Source organism: Camelus ferus, chromosome 19 (assembly GCF_009834535.1).
Source record: "Camelus ferus isolate YT-003-E chromosome 19, BCGSAC_Cfer_1.0, whole genome shotgun sequence".
NCBI classification, from domain to species: domain Eukaryota; kingdom Metazoa; phylum Chordata; class Mammalia; order Artiodactyla; family Camelidae; genus Camelus; species Camelus ferus.
In genome coordinates, this window is record NC_045714.1 from 1,840,227 (window position 1) to 1,867,931 (window position 27,705).

The following is a 27,705-nucleotide window of genomic DNA, read 5'->3' on the forward strand; positions in this document are numbered from 1 at the left end:
TTTAAAAGGGGACCTGAGGAAGGTGTAGTGCTGGCCATGTGACTGGCTGAGGGGCCTTCCAGTAGGCCCTGCCAGGAGCAGTTTCCATCGGTAGGTCTGCAAGTCGGGCTCAGTCCAGCAGACTCACCAAGGGAGTGGGATACAGAGAATACAGATTCTGACCCTGCAGACCCTGGATAAGGTCCCGGAGCATCTGTTTGCTTAAATTAAAGCTTGGGAGACGGGTGCACAGCCAGGGCAGGGGAGAGGGCATGGCCTTAGGCTGTCCTGAAGGACAGGTGCCAGCCTCCCCAGATCCTGTGTCTTAATGCTCCCCAAGCACACTGTGTGCACAGCTTTGTCCTCTGATATTTCCTTACGTGGGGAGCACAAGTATTTCCTTACTTGGCCTAACAGTGAGAGATAAACAGTCAGCAAGGCATGAAGGAATATGAACGCACTGCTTGGTGTATGTGACCGTGAACTTTCTGAATCACGCTCTGCCCCAAATGAGTCCCAGGGGTGCTGCTTGGAGAGGAAGGTGCTTGGGGACCTTTTCTCCATGCCAGGAGAGAACTGGGACTGGCTCAGAGAAAACCTAACCCCTGGCTAAGCTGTTCCCATGTGCCAGATGACCACAAAGGGACAGAAGTGTCACCATCCTCACTTCATAGATCAGGAAGCAGAGGCTCAAAGAAATTAATTAAATTGTCAAGTCCCACAGCAAGGAAATGGCAGAGCAGCAGTTCCTCGGGAATCTAACGAGGCTGTTCCTGCTCACCAGGGCGGGAGGCTCAGGGCCAAATAGGGCATCACTAGCTGGAAATTTGCCTGAAGTGCAGTCTAATTTGTTGGGCTACTCGTGGTCCAGAAGGGCCCTCTAGGATCAAGTCTTTGCTACAGGCACTGCCCCAGGATAGGAGGTACCCTGGGGGTGGAGGGCAGGTGTCCAAGTTCTGCCCACACCACTCGCTACCACTAACACCCACTTCCGGTGACGGCTGCTAGGGCAGAAGGAGGCGGCTTCCATAACAGGTCTGAATAAACCCCAGAGGATGCTGCTTTAGTGGCAGGGACACTGCTCCCTCCACCACGTGATCTCAGGCAAATCAGTTCACCTCTCTGAGCATTGGTTTTCTCATCTGTACCATAATGTGATGCTCATCACATTTCCAGGCTGCTGTGTGGACTTGCATAGAAAGTATGTGCCTGTGTGCAGCCTCTGGAGCTGGGTGCAAGGTGGTTTCTCCTTAGTCACGTGAAGGGCTTAGCCTAAGGATGCAAAGACACAGGCCACAGAGGGAGGTGTATGTTTGGTCTGGTGAGGACACAGGACAGCCATGGGCCCTTCCTCTGCTGTAGGCCACCCCTGCTGCTCCCCTAAGCTAGCCTAGTCCGGTGCCCTTTGCTGTCTTACAAAAACTGTTATCTGCTGAGCACTGGGACATGCTGGGACTCCGCACTGCCCTCTCCCTCTGCAGAACCCACACATGTATCCTGACCCTCAACAGCCCTTCGCCTGATGCTCTCAGCATCCACCCACAATCCTGGCCTTTACTTGACCTTAATTATACTAGTAGTAGTGCATGAATTTTCTTTGTAGAAATCAAAGTGTTACAAAGTTCCCTTTGGCCACCCCCACCCCAATCCAGCTCCTGTCCAGCTCCCCCAGGGCTTACCACTGTTGCCACTTCGGTCAGGTCCTTCTAGACCTTCTCCTAACGCTTTCCCTCCATGTATACGCTCCTCTCTCTCCGCTGCAGAAGGACAGGCGGAGGTGGGCACCCCAGACAAGGAAGCTAGCAACCAGCCTGAGAGCAGCGATGGGACCACCTCATCTTGAATGTGACCTTGCCCAAGGAGGCTGGAAGAGAGACACGCTATGGACGGGGAGCCCTGGCACTGGCCCAGCAGCCTCTTCTGAGCAGTGTGTTCCAGGCAAGCCAGGCCAGACTGAAAGGCAGCCCCCAGGGGCTCCCATGGCCCCTACCCTGGGAAAGCTCTCTGCCCACACCCCCAGGCTCCATGCTCCTACCACCTCCTCACTGCACCTGGGGACACTTTCAAGACACTGTCACCACAGGATGTTATTTATTCAGTGGGCGCCGGGACTCAGGAGCTGGTCCTGCCCACCTGGGTGAGCAGCCTGGGCAGGGACCACATCCCAGCTCTGCCCTCTCTCCTCCAACCCTGGCCTCTGGGTCAAGACCTTCTTATCCCTTTTTTAAAGAGCACTTTTAAACTTTTTAAAAACGTTAAACCTTTTTCAGCAGAGAGGAAAGGAGCTGACAATTCACTTTTCTTGTGTGGGGGAGGCTATGGTAAACTAAACTCTTTGACCGTCTCTGCAGCTCTGAGTTCCCTCCTGGAGCTTCACAGATCCATTCCTACAGAAGGGGGTCTGTGCTCAAAACTATCTGATCAACCCTTCGCCCCTTCTACCAAGATAAGTGACACCTACGACCCAGGAAATAAATGCTGATGATTTATGTGACTGGTTTAAGATGGTTTCTCCTTTAAACAGCAAAAGCAGGGGCTGGGTCTTGTTTCCCCAAGTCTTCAGTTAGCTGGGACCCATGGCTTCCCCAGGCTCTCACGGAAGGAAGTACCTGAGAAGATACTGGGGTCCTGCAGAGGCCGTGCAGATCCTCAGCCTGGTGTCCGATGAGTCCTCCTCATCTCACCCTCTCCCTCACCCCAGTCCACAGCTTCCAGAACTTCCAAGGAAAGTTTTCTCCTTAGGACCTAGAGTTGGAGTGGTTAAGATTTCAGGGAGCGTTTAAGCAGATAACTCTTCAAAAGGAGTCTTATTTCTTCTGGGGTCGGGGGAGCAGCCTACTAGCCCCTCTTGGCCTCCAGCATTGGAAGCCCTGGCTTCCCATTCACAGCCCCCACCAGTTTCTCGGGACCCTGCCACTGGGCAGGCTGTCTGCGTCTGGGAGCCCCGGGGCTCCTTCCATTCCTCACAAACCTAAGTTGGCCCATTCCAGACCACAGCACCACACACCACGTGCTGCACGACCCCAGCCATTGGCTTCTTTATTGAGCACCAGATTTTCATCATAAGTCATCACAGGAGAGAGATTCAGATTCAACCAACCCCAGACCCAGGCCCTGATCCAGGCCTGGGAGCACAGTCCGAGGAGGGACCTGGTCCTGCTGAGGTATACATGTGTACAGAAATAGGCACACAGGCTTCAGAGTATCAGTAGCTGATTTTGGAAATCATGGTCTCCCTGGAAGAAGTAAAGGGGAGCGTGTCGCTTGACCCCAGAGTAGTGACGTATCCATCCACAGGGTGAGGGCTCAGAGAGATGGCCACCATGTCTTCATGCATGCTGCCCTGTTTGCCAAGTTAGAGAAGCAGAAAGATTAGGACATTAAAAAAAAAAAAAAAAAGAATCACAGAACATCAAAGCCAAAGAGGAGCCCCTTTCTACACCTGGGGAAACTGAGGCTTGGAGTAAGGGAATGCTCTGCCAAGAACACACTGGAAGGAAGGAAGGAGCGGAACAGACCTCCGATCTCTGGGCGGACATGGAGATTCCCCAAAGCTGCCAGGACCTTTGGGACTGGGCTTAGAAAGCCTCTTCCCCAGACCAGCCTCAAGACAGCATGATACAGAAGGGAAGCTGATCTAGTGAGAGTCTGCCACCAGCCAGGGCCCTGTCACCAGGGAGTCATCACACATCCTTGGTGCAGCCCAAGAGAGGAAGGGAGAGCATCTTGTGTGAAGTCCCACGGAAAGCCAGGCTGGGGCCAGGGCAGCGCAACAGCCCAGCAGCTCAGATGGGAACATACCTGCAGAGGCCAGAGATGTCATCCCATAGGCTTCATAGAGCAGCTCAAGAAGCTCGTTCTTCTCATCTTCTGGGAGGAAACTGGACTTTGCTGCGTTGATGTTCTAGAAGGACCAGCACGCAGACAACGTGAAACCAGACATCATGGAAGGGAGCCCTTGGCAATCTAGTGACACAGTCCATTCTCTTCATTAAATGTGGGCAATTGGTTAAGCTCAGAGGGGGAAGGACTTGTCCAAGGTCACACAGCAGCAAGTGCCAGAGCAGAGACTATGAGGTTCTGTGTTCTTAATGTGGCCCGAAGTGATACAGAGATATGGGAAGGAGGCTGGAGAAACCTTTGAGAGACAGCGTGCGCTGTGTGGGGCCAGAGAGACACTCCTGCAGAGACAGACTTAGGCGATCACAACCCCTAAAATCAAGGGCTCAGCCAGGGGTCTATGAGTGGCCTGAAAATTGTGTGCAGAATTTATAGCTGAGAACACCTTTCTGAGGAGATGGTTGCCAGCTTTTAGAGTCTCTCAGGGCACTCAACCCAAGCAAAGGATAAGAAAACCGGATCTAGGTCAGGATTATCAGCAAAGATGTCTTCTCTGTGAAAGGCAGCACACTCCAGGTCTGGCTTGGCCTGGCTTGTTGGAGCAGACTCACTCCTCCAGGGATTCCAGGCCCTGGACAGGCCTTGCAGGCCTCACACACTCCCCGGGCCAAGAGTCAAGGTTCACACCCACTCACCAGTCTCTTAAACTCCTCTTCAGTAAAGCCCATGTCCTGTTTGGTCATCTGGTAATCTGTGTCCAGGGTAGACTTGAAGATGAGTGGGTCATCTGTGTTGAGTGAGTAGTTCGCCTGGTCATTTTTGAACCTGGATACCGGGGGAGGGAGGGAGAGGGAGAAGCACCTCCTGATATTTCTCTATAAACAGCCACTGCACGTTGACGGCTACCCTCCTTTGAGCCTCTCAGCGCACTTGGACAGACCTGGGAACTCTCATTGTACAGAGGAAGAAACAAATTCAGAGAACCCAGGTGACTTGTCCAAGGTCACGTAACACGTAGCAACTCAAGACTTAAACCCATCCAACCAGGCCAGAGCCAGGCAAAGGCAGAAGATGAGCCAGATGGAATGGGGGCGTGAGGGGCAAAAAAGCAACATCCCCTGCTCCAGCTACCACCCTCTGTAGCCTCCTTCACAGCCACTATTGTGGGAGAGTGGTCTGCACCCTACCCCAGTCATCCTCGGTCCCACTGGGATCTGACCCTTTAAATACCAGGAAAATGTTCTTGGCACAATTCCTGGCCACCATCTTGTTAAATCCAGTGGACATTTCGTAGCTGTTACCTCCCTCAACTTGTGTAGCAGAATTTTATTCTGTTGGCCTTTTCCCTCAATTTCTCAGACACCACGCTTCTGGCTTTCCTTCTGCCGTCCCCCTGCTGTCACTGTCCTAGGTTCAGGCACTCTTGCTCCATCTCCTAAGGCTGTCACTTCTTCAACCCCCATATCTGTTCAGACAACTCTTAAGCCTTTCTCCAGCTCACAGGCTGTATACCCTCATGTCTCCGTTAACTTCAGCTTGGATGTCCACACACTCCACATTCCTAAAGCAGACCTCAGGAGCCCTTGAGATCAGAACATCAGTGCCCAAGCTTTCCTTCTCAGAAGCTTGGCAGACAGACCATCAGTGCTGGCCTGACCATGGTCTCCCCAAGTTCCTGGTGAACTTCTCTTGTGTCAGCTTTGCCCTCCTGAGGCCTGTCCCAGGGCTCAGTCCCAGGACAGCCTGGAGAAGGGCGGAGGCGTCTTAGTTAAGACTGTGGGATGGGATTGGGGTCAGGTGGGGTGGGACAGACTCTCCGGGGGGGGAACTTCAGGATGGTGCTGGGGGTTGGGGGGACGCCCGGAGGTGCCAGGAGCAGAGACCACAGGAGCAGCAGATGCTCATCTTCCTGATCCCTGGGAGGCAGAATCTAGAGTGTGGGATAGCGGGGCATTCTGCTCTAGCTGAATGAGCTAGGGGTCCCCAGTTCTGCTATTTAATAGCTGGGTGACCTCGGCCAGGTTACACCACATCCAAACTTTGGATTCCTTATTTGTAAGGTGAGGACAGTAACGCCCGCTTCCCAAGCATTTGAAGAGATTTCATACCCAAGAGACCCAGCACAGGCCAGAGCCCGGTCCACGCATCCCCGACCCACCCTTGGCTTTCCGAGTACGAAACTGAATGGGCCCCAGGGGACCAGGCCTCACCGAACAACCGCATGCTCCGTGCCCGGCTTCCAGGCGCCGGTGAGGTAGCTGGACCAGGGGCAGACCTGGAAGAGCAGGTACGTGGCTGGCCGAACACCCCCAGGCCACGGCAACCCCCCTTCCCCGTGCCCCGGTCACACCAGGCCCCTTGCAGCTGGATCCCAGGCCCCGGCAGTCCTGGTTTTCTCCCACGGCCCAGCAGCTTGAAAACCCACTGACTGCTCCCACCACGGCTCACCCAGTGCCTTCAGCTCCTGGAGCCTCCTCACTTCCCACTGCAGCTCTGTCCCCTCACTGCCCAGCCCCTCACCTCGAAGTGCATGTTTTCCTGCCGCAGCCTGTTGTAAAGGGCCTCGTCCTCCAGGGTGTGGTAGCCGTGGCCCAGCCTCTCCGTCTTGAGCGTGTCCACGGCCTGCAGAGAAGGAGAAGCGAGGTGGAGCCCAGCGGGGAGGTAGGAGCAGGGACCACACCGCCCGCCAGCCAGACCCACTCACCTCTCTCACCACCTCTGCCGAGCCCACCTCCCCGGCATGGACCGTGCGGTGAACGCCGCTCTTCACGGCCTCCTGGAAGGGCAGGGGCCAGGTCAGGGGCGGCCTGGGGGACAGCCTTGGGGATAGCCCCGGCAGGCCGTGCCTTCACCACACCTTGGGGCTGAGCCACGCCCACAGGCCACATGGCCTGCTTCAGGACAGGGAAGTCTGGTTGGTTTTTGTTTTATAATCATTTAAGTGGTAGCTCTCATTTATTAGACAGCTATTACGCGTCAGGTCCTGTGCGGAATGTTTCAGATACTTTAGCCAGCATTCACAACTGCTCTGACACTTGTCTTACAGCCGGGGAGCTGGAGCTCAGGAAAGTGAGGTAACTTGACCAAAGTCAAACAGGAAGTGGGGAGCCAAGCTCTGAAGCGGGCAGGGACCCCAGAGCCCCTGCTCCACCCCCCTGCTTCACCCCTTCCACGGGAAGCACATTTGAGGCTTTGAGACCTCTGCTCCAACTCAGTCATCCCAGCAGATGAAAGAGGCCCAGAGAAGAGACAGTCTCGCCCAAGATCACACAGCAAATCATTAGGCAGAAAGCCTCAAATATAGGACCCCCCGCACCAAGTCGGTTTTTTTCTTTATACCAGATTCCCAATTTCTAGAGCCCCTAGACCCGAGTCAGACCCACTTGGGAACCCAGGAGGCCTCGTGATCCCCAGTCCGTGTGACTTCTCCTTCCTGGGGGTGGAGACAAGCTCCCTGCACGGCTCCCCCAGAGCCACCCTCTTCCCCGCCCCCTTCCCACGGGACCCACCTCGTAGGCCTGCACATGTCCTGGGAAGAGGCTGCTGCCTTGGATGGTCTCATCCCCAGCCAGGTCGATGGCCACCACGGTCTGCTGCTGGTACTTCTTACACAGCTCCACCACCTCGGGGGACCAGCCTGTGGGCAAGGTGCCAGCTGGGCCTCCGGCAGCAGCACTGAGGAGAAAGATCTCTCCCAGGCCTCCCTGCCACTCGCCCTTGCCTCCCACCCGAGGGCAATGAGAGGCCGAGGGCCCAGTGTCCTGTCTTCAAATCCCGACTGCCGCGGCCTGACCACGTGACCTTCGGTGCCCCCATTTCCTCTGCTCTCAGAGGGGACACCACCAGCTGCAGCACCAGGTCGCAGCAAGGCTTTGCCAAGGCCCGGTGTGTAAAGCACTGAGGGCAGGTCTTGGACTCAGTATATGACAAATGGCAATTCTCTGTCTCAACCCCACCCTCCAAGTGGGCTTCCCCCACTTAGCAGATGAAATGGAGGGCCACAGTTCAACGTTTCAGCCTAAAGCATAACTCACTCTAGTGTTAACCAAATACACTGCTAACGTACTACGTGCTCTTAACTAGTGAAGTCATCAAAAAGTGTTCTGAGAAGGATGAACCACCACAGGCTTTGGAACCAGGTGGCCCTGAGTTCCAGCGTGGGCTTTGTGCCTTCTTGACTGAGGAGCAAGGGCTTTCACCGCTCTCTGCCTCAGTTTCCTCATCTGTCAAACGAGGGTAAATAATGGTAGTCCTACCCCATGGGCTGCTGCGAGGATTAGCGAAAACACCGGAGGCACTCTGCACAGGGAGGCCCCTTGCTTTGGCCTCCTTAGAGCAGAGAACGGGGTGAGTATGATCACCTCCTGTGACAAGGCGAGTCTGAGGTCCAGAGAGGTGACGTGACCTGCTCAGAGCCACACAGCAGGGCTCTGCCTTGGAAGCGCAAACCCTGCGTAGTTTCCGAACTGTTGGCAATTCCAGGTTTTAAATACTTTGTAAATTTTCAGTTTCTATGCACTTTATTATCCACTTGTGATTTTTTTAACTAAAGTGTTTTAATTCCTTTCTCTGTTCAGCTGTTAATGCTGAGATCCATATTTAGTTTTTTAAGATTCTCCCTGGGGTTTTTTTTTGGGGCGGGGGAAGGCTCATGAATTTTTCTTTTTGTTTGTCATGGAAATGTAATACATTTCTGTTTAGTGCTGTAATGTTAGGAATTTGGGAAGCCCTGGGAACGTGACTAGTGCCAGTCACAGGGAGACCCCTCAGACCTCAGACCTAGTCCCAGGTTCTGCAGCCCCAACAGGAAAGGCCTGATCCCCAGGGTCACAGGGAGGGTCATGGGCTGAGGGGAACCTGGCTCAGGCTTTTCTCTATTGTTCAGGCTCCCTGGGTTTTGAGCCTCCTGCAGGTCACATGGCTCTCAGGCCCAGCCTCCCTGGGGATAAAAGTCTCTGTTGCAGGAAGTTCTGAGCCTGCCAGGGAGGAAGCCCTGAGGTCCAGCTGATGGGCTCAGGGAAGACCACGGGGTGGGGGGCACAGAGGAGACCAGTTACGGCCCCCGTGGTGGGCCAGGAGGTTGGGGTGGCATCAGATGGGCAGCCCGGGGTAGGGCCGAGGTCACACTCACTGGGCTGGTGGCGCATGCAGCACAGGATGGACCGCACCTTCACCCCGAAGTCTCGCTCTCCCTCCTGCAGGCCCTGGTCCACTAGGGCCACCACCTCATCCGGGGTGACATCCCCTCTATGTGCAGAGAAGAGCAGGAGTGGGCCTGAGACAAAGGAAGGGCTAAAGGACAGCCCTGGGACTGGGACAGAGGAAGGAAGGGAGGTGGGGAGGAGGGAGAGGAAAGAGGAGAAGGAAGGGAGGGACGGGAGGAAGAGGAGGAAGAGGAATCTTCCAGGAGAAGCCCTCACCCCCACTAACCCATTGCCTCTGAGGAAAGGCCAAGGGAGACAGCCCCAACTCTTAGCACACGCCCTTCCAGCTTCCTTGGAACTGTCTGGGCACTTCCAAACCAGAAAGGCTGTCCCAATTTGGGAAGAAGGGGAGGTCAGACTGCCCTTCCCCCATCTTAGGTGGAAAGCACTGCTAAGCTAAGCTCACCTGGTCTGATTCTTGTCCATCAGTATCAGAGTCATGGCTAGAAGAGGGGCAAGGTGGTTGGGTGGTACCACTTAGACATCCCTGGGGTCCAGGCAGAGGGGCAGAAATGGGCCAGACTCACTTCAGTTACAGGGCTAGGACAGGACCCCTAGAAGTCACTGGATAAACAAGTTCAGGTCCCTAGACTGCAGGCCTGTGTCCAGGACTAGGGATGGCAAGACACAGCCAGACGCTTTTGTCCAAGATAAAAACACAAGCCCAGGTGAGGGATGGGAACCACGTCCCTTGTGACAGAATCAAGCCCATCTTTCTGAAGCTGTGGACCAGCTCAGGGGGCAAGATCAAAGTCTTGCTTGGGTCAGGGCCTCCTGACATTCTGCCCCTCGGGTCTCTGGTTGGGCCACCCCAGCACAGCCCTCTGGGCGATCACTCACTCGGCCTGGTTCCAGGGGATGGGCTCCACTTTGGAGTTGGCCAGCAGATGTGGGCTGTAGCGCACCTCCACGTACACCACGCCCTCCTTGGCCTTCATCTCCATGAACTCGTAGGCAATCCTTTTGATGGCCTCCCGGCAGCCCCTGGGAAAGGAAGAGAGGGGTTGGGGACAACCTTCCCCAAGTCCCTTGGGAACTCCAGGAGTAACAAAGCTGTCTCAACCCGTGGCAGATCAAACCCACATCTGGCGCCCAATCTCTCATCACCCAGCCCTAAGCTCTGGGCTTTGCTGGAGAAAATCCTAGAAGCACAGAGAGTCCTGTCAGCTCTACTTTCAAACTCTGCCAATTCTTGGCTCCTCCACCCTGCTTCTAACCACCTCATCTCTCTAACCGGCTTCCCTGTCTCCACGCTTGCCATGTACAGCAGCTGGTGCTTTTCTTTGTAAAAATGGAGATCAAAGACTATCGCTCCTCCACTCAGAACCCAAATGGCTTCCCACCTCGTAGAGTCAGTCTCAACTCTGTGACCCCGCCCACAATCAACTCTGTGACCCCGCCCACAAGGCCTGCAGAGTCTGGCCCCTGCCAACCTCCCCACTCACTCCATGAGTCCTTCGGGGTCTTCTTTCTGTCCAGGGAACAGTCAGGCTTGTTCCCAGGGATAGATGTAAGCCAGCAGGGAGGAGAAATAAGAGAAAAGGACACACATAGGCAACAAAAGCAAAAATAGATGAGGGGGATTGCACCAAACTAAAGAGCTTCTACACAGCAAAGGGAACCGCCAACAGAGTGAAGGCAGCCTACAGAATGGGAGAAGCCATTTGTCTGGGTAAGGGCTTATTTCCAAAATATAGACGAACACCTACAACTCAATAGCAGAACAAAATAAACAAAAAACTGATTAAAAAATGGGCAAAGGAACTGAATAGGCATTTCTCACAAGACCTACAGGTGGCCAACAGGCATGAGAAAAGGTGCCTGACATCACTAATCATCAGGGAAATGCACATCTAAACGGGCTTGGGCTTTAGGGAGCTGGCTGTCTTCTGTCTTGTGGCCAGAGAGACAGACACACCTCAGCCTGTACAGGACCCCCACCTGGCCGTGTGTCCTGGTGGGGGTGTCTGAGGAGAGGCACCATGGGTGCCGGAGCATCTGCTGACGGGGCCTGGGATGAGGGCAGGTGATGCCTTCCAGGCTGAGCCCAAAGGCTTCCAGAAAGAAGCCAGCAGCCTTGGCACACGCCTCCCTTCCCCAGGACTCCTCAGACCTGTCCTGCCACTTACCCAGCCAAAGGCCTCTACCTGCCTCATGCACCTTCCTCAGTGGTCCTTCAACAACTCATACTGGGCCCATCCTCCAGACCCTTCCTCAGGTCCAGCCCTCTGGATAGTATCACATCCTCTCCATCCCAAGGCCCATGCTTCCTCCTCCAGGCAGCCTTCCCTGACTCCCCCGGCCCCCTTTACTTCTTCCCTTCTCTGAACATTTCCAGCATGGACTGCCAAAACCTGATTCTCGCCTGCCTGTCACATGCCAGGAAGCTCAAGGTGACATGAGAGTGAGAATCTGGGCCAGCTGTATGGTCCTGGGCAAGTTCCTTCACTTTCCTGAGCCTTCATTCCCTCCTCTGCAAATGAGGAGGGAGTCCACCGAGCAGGACTGTGGACAACTACAAAAAGGATAGTTCTGTGAGCTCTCCACGTATGATATTCTTCTATAGCTAAGATACCCTGCTATTAAAAAATGGAAGGAATGAAAGGTAACATAAAACCATCATGTCTGGCTGTCAATAAAGGTAGCAGTTGTCCTCATGGTAAGGGGGGGCTTGCTGAAGACAGTGCTGTGTCCATTCCAAAATCCAGCCCTAGGAGGTAGAGGGCCATAAACCCATTGTCTAGATGAGGGAACTGAGGCCCAAAGAGAATAGATTTGCCCAGTGTCACAGTTATTTCAGGAAAGAATCTGATACCAGGATCTGTGTTCTCAATCGCCACCTTCTGTCACTTTCCCGTAGAAGCTGAAAGAATTTCAGTCCATCACACCCAGTTTCCAGAAGGGAAAAGTGAGGCCCAAAAGTATGGGGAGATTTGCACAAGTCCACACAACAGTGAGACAGAGTGGGTGTCACAGCGCCTCCTCCCGCCCCACAGAGTAGGTGCCAGCCTGGTACCAGCAGCCCATCGTGGGCACAGGGGTCAACACTGCCCAGGGCCGGAGGGTGGGGATGACTCACGCGATGGCAGGCATGTAGTAGTCGAACTTGGCCAGGAATTCTGGGAGGCTGAGCGGCTTGTCCATGCCGATGATGTTCTGCAGCTCCTCAGGTGTGTTGGCAGGGAGGGCAATGCCCCTTTTCCTGGGGACAAAATAATGAGGAGGGTGGACTATCCCAGGGTGGGACCCGAGTGTCTTCTCAGGGGTACACAGGCAGGAAACCCAGGGAATCTCTCCATCCAACTTCTCCCATTGGACAGATGGGAAAACTGAGGTCCAGGGCATATGGAACTGGGACCTGAATCCTTCTAGGACCTCCTGTCCCCAAGGCCATAACCAGCCAGCAAATCTCAAGGGGGACAACTAGGGTTAAAGTCTGTGCTATGGAACACACATGCACACACACCCCCATGTCTGAGGACAGGGCTGTTGCCAGGGCAGGCCCTCGGTAGAGCCAGCTGGTCCTGTGCCAGGTCAGGGGTTATCAGGGGCAATGACTGCAGCACACAATGCCCGGGGTTGGGGCAGGCGCCGGACTTCCCTCCCCCACCCTCCGTCTGGCCAGCACATCAGAGAGGCTGGCCTGGTCCATTGTCCTGAGAGACGTCCAGGCACAGGCTCAGGGGTGGGCCCGGTGAGCTGAACATAGGGCTAGACCGCGGCAACTGCTCCGCAAGGGCTGGCTGAGAACAGTCCTCCTGGCCCGGGGCCTTCTTTTCTCCATTAGCATCTCTGCCTCCTCCCAGCCATGGCCAGCAGGGTGCCAGGCTGGGCTGGCTTCCCCCTTCTCAGGCTCCAGCCTCCTCTGCTCCTTCTGGCCCTGCCCCAACTCACGGGTCACCCATTTTTAAGATAAAAGGAACAAGCAAAGAACACCAGACATTCAAGAAATGCTTCATGAGGTGCAAAAAAGAGAAAAAAGGATTCTGAGGAAACAGAAAAATGCAGAGAACTGAAAACTTAAAAACCCTGAAGTGAAAAGCTTCAAGGAGATGAGACAATGTGACGTCCTTGAAACAAGAATGCCCCTTTTTAAAAAGGGGGCATTCAGAGAGTAAGAAAGAGCTCTTGGACATTTAAATTAAAAGAATATGGCTGCAACCACCAGGATGTAATAACAGGAATGGAAAATAAGGTGAGAAAATCCTCCAGCAAGTAGAAAATAAGATTAAAAAAATAGGAGCAAATGATTAAGAAAATTAGCTGATTAAACCAAGAAGTTCAGGCATCCAGTTCTGTCCTTTTCCCTAGAGGGGGCAGGAGCAGAGTTCCAGGCAGGGTCAGAGCCAGTGCTGAGGGCTTCAGGCAGAAGCAGTGAGGAATTCCAGGCCAGGGCGGCTGGAGTTCATAGCAGGGTCAGTGGTAGATGAGCCAAAGGGCAGGCAGGGTCAAATGGAGGCTTCGTAGGAGAATGGGACCTTATCCTGAAAGCAAGGGGAAGGCACTGAAGGATTTTAAGCAGGGGAGCAACATGAAAAGATGTGCTTTTTAAAGAGCTCCTCCTGGCTGCAGCATGGAGGACAGATGGGAGGGAAACCAAGGCAGAAGATGGAGCCCCACCAGCGGTCCCACTGGGAGACAAATGGCACAGGACTCTCTCTCCAGCATCTCACATGGGACTGGGTCTCCGGAAGCTGCTCAGACTGAGCTATAAATCTCCTATCTGGGACCCAAGGTTGAGACAGGAAGGAACTGTTCCTCAGTCCCTAGTTCTTCCTGCCACCCACAGCCTTGCACAGCAGCTAAGGCTGCAGCCGGGGCCAAGCTCAGTTCTCAGATAGTTCCCTGCTCCCCTAGCCAGTAGTGGCCACACCCTGGGCGCTGCCCTCCATGGTGGGCGATACACCCAGCGAGGAGGATGAGCACAGCCTTTGGAGTTCAAAGTCCATCCTCCTCCTATGGGTACCAAATCACCCCAGGCGGGAGCTGTCCCCTCTGAGGACCTCCACCTCCTCGTCAGTAAAACTCAAATTGTACTTTCTTTTCAAGGTACAGGGAGGAACAAATGAGGCTACTTATGTGTCCAGGGAAAGATGGCAGGACCCAAAGCCCAATGGCCTGGGTTTGAATCCCAGCTCTGTTACTTAAAGGCTGTGTGACCTTGGGCAACTTATCCAACCTCTCTGTTGACTAGGTTTGGCATATTTGAGAAGCACGGGCATAAACTAACTAAGCAAGGAGAAGTAGAAGAGGTCAAAAAGGCTTTGTAGGACTTTAGGGGCCATGTGTAGACTGTCGCTTTGACCCTGAGCAGGGTGGGAGGGTTTGAGCAAGGAAGTGAGCTGATCACACTATGTTTTAAGATGACTGTTCTGACTTCAATGCTGTGGGGACAATAGATGGGAAGGCCAGGGTGGATGCCTGGATACCAGTGTCCATTGCAGGTCAGGAGGCCATTGCAATAGCCCAAGTGATCTCAGACCAGGATGGTGACAGGGAGGAGACAATGGGCAGATTCAGAACGTGCTTTGGAGAAGAGCTGGTTGGGTTGTGAAGGAGATTGAGAAAGAAGTTAAAGCCCCCAGAGGAGATGGCGTAAGAAGACACAGGTGAAAACAGTTCACTGAGTCTCAAGTCACATGGGCAGAAAAGAGGCCACTGGATGTGGCTGGGGGTTGGGGAGGGCTCACAGGCCAGACAATCCCCTCCTTCCCCTCTGAGCCCCAGCCGACCATCTCCTGGGAATCCTCCGGCATGCTTGGTCCACATCCCAGTCTGACTGCCTCCCTGGTTTCCCTGCATGCTGATCACAGGATCAAACTCCCAGAGAGGTGCCTACATTATTCCCAAGATACCAAGGGGACGTGAGAAAACAGACAATCCAACCAGCCACCCGACAAGCACTGCTCTCTTCCCTCCTCCCTGAACCCTGCTCTGGACACTCTGGCCTTCTTGCTCCGCTAATGACTCTATGTGACCTTTTACCGAGCGCCCGTGATTAGATCCCATCTTGGTGCCCAGTTAACCCACCCCGATGGCCTCATTAGGGGCCCTGGCGCAATGGCTGGTACTTCACACCGGCAAAGCACGGGCAAAGGACAGGCAGAGATAAGCCAAGCAGTTTCACCCTACTTAGCCGGAGCCATAGGTTACAATTAATAATACTAATATTATCATTAAGTGACATTTATGGAGCACTTAGCGTGCCCGCCTTGAGCTCAGCATTTTGTGGGCAGTACTTTACCTGAACCTCCAGCTGGCAGGAGCAATGGTCAGGGGCATGGACCCGGGGTCACACCTGTGTTTACTAGACAAGTGACTTCCCCGATCCTGGCTCAGTGTCCTCACCAGTAAGACGGGGACAGTAATACGCCTACCTCACAAGCTGTCCAAATCCAGTAAGTCAACCCAGTGCGGCACTTAGAGCCATGCTGGCCGTGGAGTAAATGCTAACACACATACGTGACATAGCTAAATAAAAATCAAATCAATGACAGCTTCCGAGGGCACAAAAAGGTCTCTGGAAGTGCAACAAGATGGAGAAATGTGTTCTTGCCTGAACTCTCTCAGGAAGAGAGGCTTCTGAGAGTCAGGGGCAAACTCGCAAGGATCACCAGGTCTCTTCCAAGGAGCAGGTGTCTGGATAACTGAGGGGATTCTGGCTTATGGAGCAGAGGGTTCAAATTTGAATCCAGAGCTGAAATGCTCATGGCAACAAGGAGAGGTGGAATCCTTCCAGCTCCAAACAAAACGAGTGTAGAACAAACCCAAGAGGAACAGGTCTGCCAAGGGAGGGGTGGGTGGAAGGGGGTCCCCTGTCTCCCAGGTCAGCTCTGGAGGAAGGTCCTGCTCTTACCCTCAATCTACAAAGGCCAAGACCGCAGCAAGGGAACAGTGTCTGAATTTGAATCTGAATCCATTAGCCTCCAACATCCTGTGCTGGATTGCACTGCTGTGAAGTGTTGGGAGGGCAGGTGGACCTCCCTCACTTGGGGTGCTGGGGACATGTCAGCCCACCAGCATCCATGAGAGCTGAGGCAGGAGGTGAGTTCTCCTTTGGAAGACGCAGAGATTTGGGCAGAGAGGGGACACCACTTCTCCACGGCTCCCAGCAGGTTATCATGGTGATTAGGAAAAGCTTGGAGGGCCAGATGTCCCAGTGTCAACTCTTGACTCTACTCGTTGTGTGACCTTGAGTAACTGCGTTCACTTCTCTGAGCCTGCTCTCTCCTTGGTGACATGGGGACGGTAATGCCCTCCTCCTGCAACTGTGGAGGAATTAAATTCACTGACTCAGGAGAGGGCTCAGCCCAGCCCAGCACCAGGAGATGCTCAACAAGTGGTACCAGCATCCCGTGTGGGTGCATCAGCTGCCACAGGCTCTCAGCTGAGTCAAAAAAAAGTGACCGGTTCAGCCCTGGGAACCGCCTTCACTCGTGTGCATGTGCGTGTGCGTGTGCGTGTCTGTGTGTAAAGTGGGGTAAGCTCCTCCTGGCTCACATGGCAGCAAGCAGACAAACGTCACAGGCACAGAAGGCAGAAGACTTGGGCTGTGGGTCTCCAGCTCAGAGCTGAGGCCTCCATGTCCCACAGAGCACCATTTTCTAGGCCGAGGGCTGGCTTGATTCCTCAGGGATACAGGGAAAAGTGGCAACCCTGGAATTCTCCAGAGGCTCTGGGTCAAACTGAGAACCCAGTCCTGCAGGAGGAAGGCCTTATCTGTGGACTTACTTGCCATAATATAAGATGGTTTCAGGCTTGATGGCTCCATCTAGGTGGACGTGTAGTTCCACCTGCAAGGGGGCAGAGGGAAAAGACAGAGAGAAAACACCCATGAATGCCTGAAGGACCTTTCAGAAGGTTATTGTTAATATTAACTGTGATAACCATTAGTCACCACTTACCAGACACTTACCACATACCCTTCACTACACTCTTTATATGCATCATCTTGGTTAATCCTTGTCTAGAGGGTGGGTTTAATTGCTATTGTTATCTCTTTCACAGTTGAGAACACTGAGGTTCAGAGTGGTTAAGTAACATGTCCAAGGCCACACAGCAAGGAAGCAATGAAAACAGGAACCCAACGCACTGTCTTTGTTCTTAACCACAGCTGGTAACTGGCAGAACCGGAATTCTAATCTGGGCCTAATTCCAAATCTTCTGCTCTTTAAACACAAGGCCAGTCCTATAGGAGCCACCACGCAGGCAGACCCTGCTCTCAGCCACCTCACTAAACAAGACCCAACTCTCACAAGGGTTGACCACACAGGCTTTCTGGACTAGTGGATAGCTACAATATATTTCAAAAGTCTGCATCCATTTTCAAAAGCAGGTGTTACTCAAAATTAAGCATAGCTTGTCAGCAATCAATGTTAGGCAGCGAGATCTTTCCAGGACTCTAGAAAGGGCACTAGACACTTGGCCATCTTGGTGATCCTCTCCTGCGTGCTCAGCCCCACGGACAACGCGCTGCACACAAAGCCACGAGTTAAGGACAGGGCTTCTTGGAGCGCTCATCGGGCTTGACTCCCAGCTCTGCCTCCTCTCTGGCTTAGACCAGACACTCGATCTCTCAGAGCCTCAGTTTCCTCAACTGAAAACAGCTGCAAAGAATGCCTCCCTGTCCAAGAACAATTTAAGGATTTAAAAAGACAGTGTAGGTGGACATGTAGGGCCCACGGGAAACAACCCCTGCCTCTCAGCCAGGGCACTTTCCCCCGGCTGTTAACAGAAGCACAGTGGTGCTGGGGGACAGTGGGAAAGCCGGCGCCATCTCCCTGTTCCAGGTCATGGGGGACATCCAGAAAACTCTCAAGTGACATCTCTACCAGGGTGGGGCCTTCTCTGGAACCTGGGGGCCTGGACAAGGAATTGGGAGCCCTGGCTGGCGGGGAGTGGCCCTGGAGCTGCTGGCCCAAGAGCATCCTGGGAGCGCCCACGTGGGCTGCCTCCTGTGGAGGAGACCCGGCCTGGGGCCCGTGCTGGGAGGTCGGGGTGGGGGCAGGGGTAGGGCCACCATGCCCTCCCGTCAGCAGACGTCAGAGTAATCAGATCTCTCCAGAAGGCATTCAGGTGCAAGGGACGGAGCAGCCCTCACATCCAGCCTCGGTGTCCAGTGAGCTGCTGGATTCCCTGACAAAGTGAGTTCAGTGCCCACTCAGGCAAATGTGTATTGGGTTCCCAAAAAGTGCTCTGCATTGGGAACACTGCAGCTTCCAGTGCAGGGGACTGCCGACCAGCTGTTTGACCTAAGACAGCTGACCTCACCTCTCGGAGCCTCTGTTTTGTTATCTTTAGCCTTCACAGGGCTGTAGCAAGGATCCAGCCAGAGGCAGGGTAGCCCTAGGGTTAAAGCTGCAGTCCCAGCTCTGCCACTCACTCCCTGGGGGACGTGGAGAAAGTTACTTGCTTTCAGGGCCTCATGACCTCATCTGTGCAGTCGGAGGATCACATGCCTTCTTCCTAGGGCTTCGTGAAGCTTCATGCGTGAATGCGCAGTGCGTGCTTCAGACCAGGACTCAGCCCATAGCAAACGCTCAACAGGTATCAACTAAGAATCCTTTACTCACCAAATCGTTGAGGCCCTGCTGGGCACAGTAGGGACGGAGAGGTAAACTAAAGGGACAGAGTCCTGCTCCCATGATTCTTACAGTCCAGCAAGGGAGAGACAATAAAATGTCACAGTGATAAATGTACAATCCCAACTCCTAGGAGACAAACCCAGACTTACAAGAGGCAACAAACAAAAGAACTCACCCAGCTAGGGGGCCAACAATGACTTCCCAGAGAAAGCAGAGCTTGAAATAAGATCTCAAGGATGAAGAGGAACAAAGCAGGCAAAGGTGGGGCTGAGGAGGGAGGCAGGAAGAGCATCCAGGCAGAGGGAATAGCATGTGTGAAGGCTGAGCGGTGGCGGAGAACATGTCATAGGCGAGGAACTGAAATCTGGGTTCAGAGCGGGGAGCGGTTACAGGACTGGAGAGACTGCAGGAGCACAAGAGGAACTGGGTTTTAACCTGAGCACAGAGAAGCCACGACAGGTTTGAAGCTCAGGAGAACAGTACGTAGCAAGACCAGTTAGCATCTACTTCAGTCAAGTTTATGAGAGACGGTGGTACCTTGGACCAGGGTGGCAGTGCAGATGTGGCAAAGCAGGTGGACAGAGAGTGGGGTAAAGGATGATGCTTCAGGCTGGGCCAGGGTAGGGAGTGATTCTCATGCTCTGAGACAGAGAGCCCAGGAAGCAGCCAAGTGCTCAAGGGGTGAGGAGGGGTGCGGGTGCAGGGAGAGAAGCAGGGTCACTTTGCTCTCAGGTGCAGCCGGGATGCCTCTGAGACCTCCAAAGGCACACGGACGGAGCCAGTGGCTGTGTGAGTCTGGAGCTCTCCGAGACCCAGGCTGGAGATGTAAGTGGGAGTGTAGCGGACTGAGGCTGTGGTCTTGAATGAGCCCACCCAGGAAGGGAACATTGAGGAAAGAGCGTGGGGTCAAAGACTGGAGGAATGCCAGCGCCCAGTGGCTTACAGAAGTGGGTGAGCCTAGAGGAGAGCCACCAGAGGTGGGGGAGGAAACAGGAGCACGTGCTGTGAAGAAGGCAAGAGGTGATCAGATTTTAAGAGGGGAGTGTCCCCCTCCCCAGGTCGGCGTAGAGGGCTGAATGGTGGCCCCTCCAAAAGACATCTACATTCTAACATCCAGAACATAGACTACCATACAGGGCAAAGGATGGGATTAAAAATCTGGAGAGGAGGAGTTTTTCCTGAGTGATCTGGGTGGGCCCTACACCCCATCCCCTGTCTCCTTATGAAGGAGGCAGAGAGTTTTGAGAGAAACACACAAGAGGAAGCAGCACCAGAGGGACCACAGAGGCCGATGGGAGGGATGTGGCCACAAGCCAACAGGCGCCTGGAGCCACCAGAAGCTGGAAGAGGCAAAAAATGGACTCTCCCCTGGGGCTCTCAGAGGGCATGCGGCCCTGCTAACACCTTGATCTTGGACTTCTGGCCTCCAGAACTGTGAGAAAACAAATCTCTGTTATTTTCAGTTACCCCGTGGTGGTAATTTGTTATAGCAGCGACAGGAAATAAATACATTCAGGTCCTACTAGAGGCCAAGGAGTAGAAGAGCAGAAACAGTCCCTGGGCTGAAGAACACAGGGCGCTGGGACCCAGAGGAGTGGTCCTCAGCCCTCAACCCTGGCCGCCCACAACGAGCACCTGGGAAGCTTCGGAAGGGTATGTGCACCTGGGCCCACCTTCAAGTCAGTCACTATCCCTGGGGGTGGGCCTGGGCACTTTTATTTTAAGAATGATCTTTTCTTTTTCTTCTTAACATGAAGCCAAGGTTGAGAACCAGTACCCTAGAGGAACCATTGTAGAGGTCCAAGGGGGCAGAAGTCAGATAAGAAAATGGGGAAAGTTTAGACTATTTCTTCCCAAATTTTACCCTTGAAGGGGAAGAAAGGGCCTAGGAGAGGAGTGGAGGTGGGTGTGGGGCAAGAGAATTGTGTTTCTTTTTAGAATGGGAAGGATGTGGGCACCTTTAAATGATGAGGGAGAGGAGGTATGTGAGGTCACTAAGGGGGTAGGAGGGGGTCATTCGGAGGAGACGACAAAGGAGTCAGCCAGGGGAAGAAGGAGGGAGAGGGCCGTCTCCAGGCAGAGGGAACTGCATGCGCCAAGGGGTCAGGACTTGGTGGGGAGAGATGAGGATGGAGAGTCAGAGGGGTTGAGGGCAGGGAGACCTCACAGGTCACAGTGAAGGAGGATCCAATGAAGGGTCTCGCACAGGGGAGTCACCTTTTGAAAGCTTTCTCTGGCTGCCATGTGGAGAGCAGGCTGGAGGGAAGTCAGAGCAGAGGACAGAGAGCCGACGCAGTGGTCTGGATGGGAGATGCACCACAGCATAGAAAGGAGGCCTTGGAGAGCCCGCAGGATGTGGGAGGGAAGATGCCCTGTGGGAATGAAAGCAGAGCCTGCTGCCCACCGTGCCCTGCAGCTCCCAGCCCTCCTCAGGGCCTCCTGGGAAGCTGCCTAGACACGTTTTAGGGGAGGAACGGAGGCCAGGAGCCATCGCCAGAGGCGGTCCAAGCTCAGGCTGGCCTCCCACTGAACTTTCTGAAAAACAGACTACCCACGGAGAACTCTGTCAGCCTGCCCCAGATGACCATGGGGTGCAAGCTCAGAAACTGGGGTGGGGACCCTGCTCTGCTGGCCCCATTCGGGGGAAAGAACAGCAGGGATGTCTAGCTTACCGAGTATCTACTGTGTCCTGGACCGTCTCCATGCATCATCTTACTTCATCCTTACAACCAGGGAGGTAGGGACTTCACTCCCATTTTACACATGAGGAAATTGAGGCTCAAAAAAGTATCCAAGGTCACAGAGGCAGTGATGGAGTTAGGATTTGAACCCGGGTTTGAATCCTGAGTTCCTGCTATACTTTCTCTGCAGGCCTAGACTCAGATGTAAATTATACACCATTATCAGACCCTTTATCTCATTTAATCTTAACCCCTAGGCAAGAGACACATTAGCCTCTGTTTAGTTGGGGAAGTAAATGGACTTGCCAAGCTGAGCTCAGAGAAATTCAGTGACCTGCCCAGGGTCACACAGACCATAGTGGCAGAGCTGGGTTAGAACCCAAATCCCTCCACTTCTAATCCAAGTCCTGCCCGCAGGCCAGACCACCTCCCTGGTGCTTGCTCCAGACCTGCACCTGGCCTCTCGGCTGCCCTGGAGGGGAAACTCAGCCCCCTCCCCTGCACTTGCGTTCTATGACACTGACAAGTGAGCCTCTGGCAGAGCTGCAGGAAATCCTCCAGGTCTGAACGGGAAGCATCCCCAGTTACCAAGAAGTATTTACTAAGCTGCCCATCTCTGACCCCTCCCACGCAGGTGCTAGGCACTGGGGACACGGGGAAACATGCTGAGTCCTTGCTCTCAGGAGATGCCAGCCAGGCAGATGAGGTCCAGGGAGCTAATTCACTCACCCAAGGTGTCAGTGGCAGAGCCAGGACAGGGAGCCAGGTCTTGGACTCCAGGGCCAGATGCTCCCAGATCTGACTCCTGCTCACAACTGGCGGGTCTGTCTACCTTCAAGGCATACCCGACTCAGACTACTTCTCCCCAGGCCCCCAAACACACCTGTTTTGTTTTCATCCTACTGATTTTTTTCAATTCACTTACTTAACTATGTCTGTGTCCAACCGTTAGTTCCCTAAAAGTGGGGACTTTGTGCCATCAGGCTTGTGCCCTCAGGGCCTAGGACAGTGCCCCACACAGCAAGAAGATCTAGTAGGTATTTAATGTCCTGTGTCAGCACAGCTGTGTCCTCTCCCTGTGGCAAGGAAGGGGTCACCTACCCCCTTGGACCTACCAGAGGATCCAGGTAGGGCAGAGTCTCTAGGATGCTTGCCCAGCCCCTAGAACCCAGGCACTGCTGTCAGAACCTGGATGAATCACAGGTGCCCAATTCCCTTCTTAGCCCTGCTCTTGACATTGAACTGCGCAGAGCCAGCGGTCCATGCCCTTGTGCCGCCCAACCTCTCAGTTGACTTGGGGGGTGAATCCAGGAGACAGAGCAGCCCTAGGGCTGACATTGTTTCCTCTTCCAGGAAGTCCTCTGGGCTCCTATAGCTGAAAGGTACAGAGCAGAAGGGGCCTAGCTGTTGTCCCTCAGTGCCTCCTGCTGACTTGGGGCCCAACCGAGCTCTCTGCTGCCTCTGTGAGCTTCCCCAGAGGTTTCATGGAAGGCAAGGTGCGTCGTCAGCCAGGGGACATCCTGTGGGACAACACCCTAGGGACTCAGCGCAGTTACCCCCATTTTATAGGTGAGAAGACTATGGCTCAGAGAGATTAAGGAACTTACCTTAGGGCACAAACTATCGAGTGCCACGCAGGAAGCCTAGGGCACAGACTAATGAGTGCCACGCAGGAAGCCTAGGGCACAGACTAATGAGTGCCATGCCAGGAAGCTCTAAGGTGGGAGGTCATGACCACCAGGACACACTCCCTTCATCCTGCCTATCAGTACTGAGTCAACGCTGGTAAAATCTAAACAGGACTATTAATCATGATGACGAGGCTGATGATCAATAGCAGCTAACATTCGCACACTCCCTGAGCCAGGCCTGTGCTTGGTGTTTTATGTAGGGGAGATAAGAATATGATTCCCATTTTATAATTGGGGAAACAGGCACAGAGAAGCAACTCACTCAAGAACCCCAGAGGTTGTCTCTTCCCCCACCTTCCTGCTCTGGTGCTTCAGGACCCTAAGGAGTGAGGGTGAGCCTGCCCCAGACACTCTGGGTAAATGTAGGCTTGAACCTCACCTTGACCACCCTGGCCTACTCTTCTCCCCTGTCCAAATCCAAGGTACCCCCTAAAACAAAAGGGCAGGTGGACATGTTTCTCCCAGCTCACAGTGCCCCTTCCCACCCAGACCAAGCCCACCCTGAGGTCACAGGTGGAATCAAAAGGCTGGCAGGCCTGCCTCACCTTGCTGTATGACCACAGATACTGCACTTCCCCTCTCTGGTCCTTGCTTCTTTGTCAAACAAAAGGCTTCGTTGAAACCCCATCTCACTCTCCCCCTCCCTCCCAACCGCCACGTGAATTGTAACGGGTAAGGCAGGAGGGCTCTTCCCAGCCAGGGGCATTTTTGTTTTAACACGTGGCTCTGGTAACAGAAAAGCACCGAAAGCCCAAAGCAGTGCTAACACAGTGGGCTTTGTGGCCACAAGACAGGAGTGAGAAAGACAGTGCAGGTGGAGTTCACCGCAGCCCCCACTGCGGTCCCCAGGGAGGAAATGCACCCTCGAGGGCCTGCTGTGTGCCAGTAAGGCGCTTCACAAACACCAACCAGCACATCCATTCCCCCAGGAGCACCATGTCCTTGGCTTTATCAGTCCATTTTACAGAGAGGAAAGCTGGGGCTCAGGGAATTATCCATCTGAGCTCTTGTAACTGCTAAGTGGTAAGGCAGGGAGCCACCCTCAGTCTATCCGAAGCCTATGGCCATCCTGATTCCAACTCCTCCCCCCACAAAGTAGGGTGAGGGCTGTAAATCAGCAAAGCCGTTCACAGTGTCCGCTTCAGTCTTCGGTAGATCTGGGTTCAAGTCTAGCTTTGCTGCTTTCTGCCTGTGTGACTTTGGCAAGTTCCTTCCCCTCTCTGAACTGCAGTTTCCTTTTATGTCTATGAAACTAATAATAGGACTTACTTCAAAGGGCTGTTGTGAGCATTAAATGAGTTAATATACGCAAAGCGGTTAGAACAGTGCCTGAAACTGAATTAACATTCAAATATGAAAAAGAAAAAAGTTGGTTGGCAGTTTAGCTCATTTCTCCTCTGCATCAGGAAAGGGCCTATTCCAACTTGGGCCATCTCACTCTCCTGCCTAAAGCTTTGAGGCTGTCAGATTTTGCGTAGCTTTGGACAAGCCATGTCCCCTCCCAGGCCTCAGTTTCCTCATCTGTAAATGGGGATGAAAACATCTGCTTTGATAAGCTGTCCAGAGGATTCTGTGAGATAAATCACCGAAGGTGCCTGGTACCCACGAACACTCAAATGACAGCACTGTTACTGTCATTACAATGGCAGGCATGTGATCAGCATCACCCTCCACGACACTGAACTCCTGGGGCCATGGGATTTTCCAGCCTTGCTTTGTCGGGAAACAGACTGATGAGGGCCACCCCTCTGCCCTCCTTTGTGCCACCTCCAGTGCCCAGCAGGTGTTCAGAAAGCTATTCGTTGGGATAACGCAATCAGAGCAGGTAGGCAGCCAGCCACCTAGGGTCTTGCTACTCAAAGTGTGGTCTGTGGCCCAGAAGCATTAGCATCTCCTGGGAGCTTGTGAGAAGTGTGGCATCTCAGATCCCACCCTAGACCTCCTGATTCAGTGTCCGAACGTTTTAACAAAAATCAGGTGATGTGCGTACACATTAAAGTTTGGAAAGCCCTGCCCTGCTCTGCCTTCTCAAAGCTGGCCAGTCCTAAGCCTCACCTGGTGGTAGGTATGAGAAGCCAAAGAGCCCAGAAGAGGCTCCTGTCTTAGTGAGGTCTGCGTCTGGGGCACTGGCACCTCCAACCCTAAAGACTTCTGCAGAGGCAGCTCAAGAAAGCTGATGAGGGTAAGGGATTTTTGAAGCCAGCCCACTGTGGGCTTAAACCCCAGCGTGGCAACATTCTAGCTGTGTGATGGTGGGCCTAGTTCATCTCTGTGCCTCTCTGTTCATCTATAAAATGGGATGATACCAGCTACCTCCCAGAGTCATTGCTAGGATCAGATGAATTAACAAAGGTTTATGTGTTCAGAATGGTGCCTGGCACAGAGCAATAATTCAACTCAATGAGCTGTAGCTCTTAATACTAGTGATTCTCATTACTCTCGCTCCACTCTGGGAAGGCAGGGAGCTGGCTCTGGTTACAGTGGCTTTTAAACTCAAGTTCCTGGCTTCGCTGGCCAGCTCAGGCACATTCCCTGCCCACAATAATATAAAATTTATCACATCCCACATGCATAGTGGGTGACTGTCTACCTTCCCTCTCAAGCATTGCCTTTTAGCTCTTGGACACCTGCATAGTGGGTGGAGCCCATTTCCCAGGTGTGGAAACTGAGGCCCAGGGAGGGGAAATGACCTGCCAGCTTGAATTAGAGAGGGCTGGGAGAGGCAAAAAAAAAGGGAATAATAATAGTTTCTCCCTCATAGGGCTGTTACAGAGTGTTGGAAGCATCAAAATGGCGCATATAGTGAATTCTGCACAAGTGTTGCCAATTATTTCGCTCCATAATCCCCACTGCATTCCAGTCAAGGGGCTTTGTCTATTGCCTTATGATTCACATCAAGGTAAGATGGGTCCCCAGTCCTAGGGCAGAGGGAATCCAAAAAGGTATTTTTTTTTTAAAAAGGGAGGGAAAAAGCCTTCAAAGGAAAGAAGCCCTAATGATGGGGCACAGAGTATCCAGACAAGGTGTGAAGGTAGCATGGGGGGCGGGTGGCAAGAGTGCTACCTCAGTACTTGCAACACCTGGCAGGGAGTAGCCGAGCCTTTGCCCTCTGGTGGGGGCATCAGCAGTGGGGGCCAGGCTTTACCTCCCTGGAGTACCCGCTCTCCTCCCCGCTCAGGATTCTCACCAATGCTTTTGTGCTCTCTGCCGTCATCACTCACACCTGTTTCTCAGAAAATTAAGTTTGATTGCAGCCCACTCCTTCCCTTACCCCCCCGCAGTCTCAAAGCCTACTAGCTGATTCATTCTGCTGAATGGACTCCGGGACCCCTCCTTCCCCTGGACGAAACTCAGTGCTCTGAAGCCCGCCAAGTGGGCCCAGACCCTCCCTGACCCCACCATTCCCAGGACACCACAGCTGGAGGGAGGAGGGACAGGGATTTATCCCTTGAGGTTAGTGGCCTTGGCTTGGCCTTGAGTGAACCCTACAAGAGCCCAGGGCCTGAGGCCCACCCAGCCCCTCTGCCTCTAACGTGAAGAGAGAGGTGCCCTGCTCCCTCCCTCCCCTCTCTGGCATGGCTCACTGTTTTCATGGGCAGATCTATAAACCTGGGCTCCTTGGCGTTTCCAAACCATCATAGTGCTGGAGTATAATGCTGTTTCCATTCACTCGATATGTATTGTCCACAACACTAAGTGAAGACACCGGGCCCATTTTACAGCTGAGGTTCAGAGAGGTCAAGCCCGTGCCTAGGCTGCTCAGCATGGTTGGTGCTAGGATGCCCATTTGACACAGAGTGAAACTGAGACTCAGATGGGCCAAATCAGAGGCAGAAACAGAACTTGGAGGCTAGCCAGAGGAGCCTCCCGATTCAGAACCCTTCCTGTCTCATTGCTTCTTGTTAAATAGCCTGGAGGCGGGCAAGGACCTGAGCTGAGGAGAGAAAGCACCTGCAGGGGTCCCCCAGTTCACTCCCGGGGTGTGAATGCCCTTAAGCCCTCCAGCCAGACAAGCAGGCAGACCCCTGGACCCCAACCCCTGCCCGCGCTTACTTTGGGCTTGTCGAAAGCCGGAGTCTTGGCCATGGTGCCAAGCGTGCGTCCGGCGCTGCTCCCTCCGCCGAAGATCGGTGGTCCCCGCTGGATCGATGGCGGGTCTGCTTCCCCGGGGGCCCGCAGTGACCGCGGCCCGCCACGCTCTTCTTAACGGGGTCCGGCCCCGGCCCGGGCCCCTCCCCTCCCCGCCCCCTCGCCGGAGCTCCCGCCCCGCCCCGCCCCGCCGACCCGTGCTGTGCATTTCCTGGAATTCCTGCCCCACGGTGGGGACAAACCCGAGTACCCTGGGGCCTTGGCTGGCACCAAATCTCTAGCCCGGGATGCCGGGTTGGAGCCACCTGTGGACTCAGGCTCCAGCCTCCTGGCTGGGCTCTGCCTCATGCCCGGCCTCTCCAGCAGCTGTCACGCTACTGCCTGGGCGCCTACATTGTGCCAGGCCCCAGCTGGAAGCTGGGAACCTGTGCGCATCGCAAACCTCGTGGGGCTTGCACTCCAGGCGAGACACGAGCTCATAGCAGAATCACACAGCATAAGTGTAAAATTAGGGAGATTTACTAGGGAGCAGCCGTTCGTGGCCTGCAAGTCGGGGAAGGCATCTCTGAAGATCTTAAGGAGTTTATCAGGTGAAAGGGTTTGGGTGGGTGGGAGTGGAGTGGAAGAGCAGCCCAGG

At 54.0% G+C, this 27,705-nt stretch overlaps 2 protein-coding genes across 7 annotated transcripts in view; one reads left to right on the forward strand and one right to left on the reverse strand.

Moving 5' to 3' along the window:
• PKIG (cAMP-dependent protein kinase inhibitor gamma) overlaps nucleotides 1-2,473 on the forward strand; it is a 65,898-nt gene extending 63,425 nt beyond the window's left edge. For all 4 annotated transcript variants that reach the window (XM_032461217.1, XM_032461218.1, XM_006193509.3 and 1 more), the window contains one exon: nucleotides 1,743-2,473. In XM_032461217.1, the coding sequence (XP_032317108.1) occupies nucleotides 1,743-1,822 (80 nt within the window). In that variant the 3' untranslated portion in view covers nucleotides 1,823-2,473. The remainder of the gene's footprint in view (nucleotides 1-1,742) is intronic.
• Nucleotides 2,474-2,990: 517 nt separating this feature from the next.
• ADA (adenosine deaminase) lies at nucleotides 2,991-27,200 on the reverse strand. Of its 3 annotated transcripts, XM_014566709.2 has the most exons (13): nucleotides 27,033-27,166; nucleotides 20,825-20,979; nucleotides 16,755-16,816; nucleotides 12,103-12,225; nucleotides 9,864-10,007; nucleotides 8,951-9,066; nucleotides 7,329-7,456; nucleotides 6,524-6,595; nucleotides 6,340-6,441; nucleotides 6,030-6,094; nucleotides 4,515-4,644; nucleotides 3,781-3,883; nucleotides 2,991-3,322 (listed from the first exon to the last, which is right to left on the reverse strand). In XM_014566709.2, exons 2-13 carry the CDS (start codon nucleotides 20,930-20,932, stop codon nucleotides 3,309-3,311), a joined length of 1,167 nt encoding a protein of 388 aa, XP_014422195.1. In that variant the 5' UTR covers nucleotides 20,933-20,979; nucleotides 27,033-27,166; the 3' UTR covers nucleotides 2,991-3,308. The 3 variants fall into 3 exon arrangements, with proteins under 3 accessions (XP_014422195.1, XP_006193572.1, XP_032317105.1); XM_006193510.2 differs by lacking the exon at nucleotides 20,825-20,979 and having other exon boundaries at nucleotides 27,033-27,200; XM_032461214.1 differs by lacking the exons at nucleotides 12,103-12,225; nucleotides 16,755-16,816; nucleotides 20,825-20,979; nucleotides 27,033-27,166 and adding an exon at nucleotides 10,469-10,516.
• Between the last annotated feature and the right edge of the window lie 505 nt (nucleotides 27,201-27,705).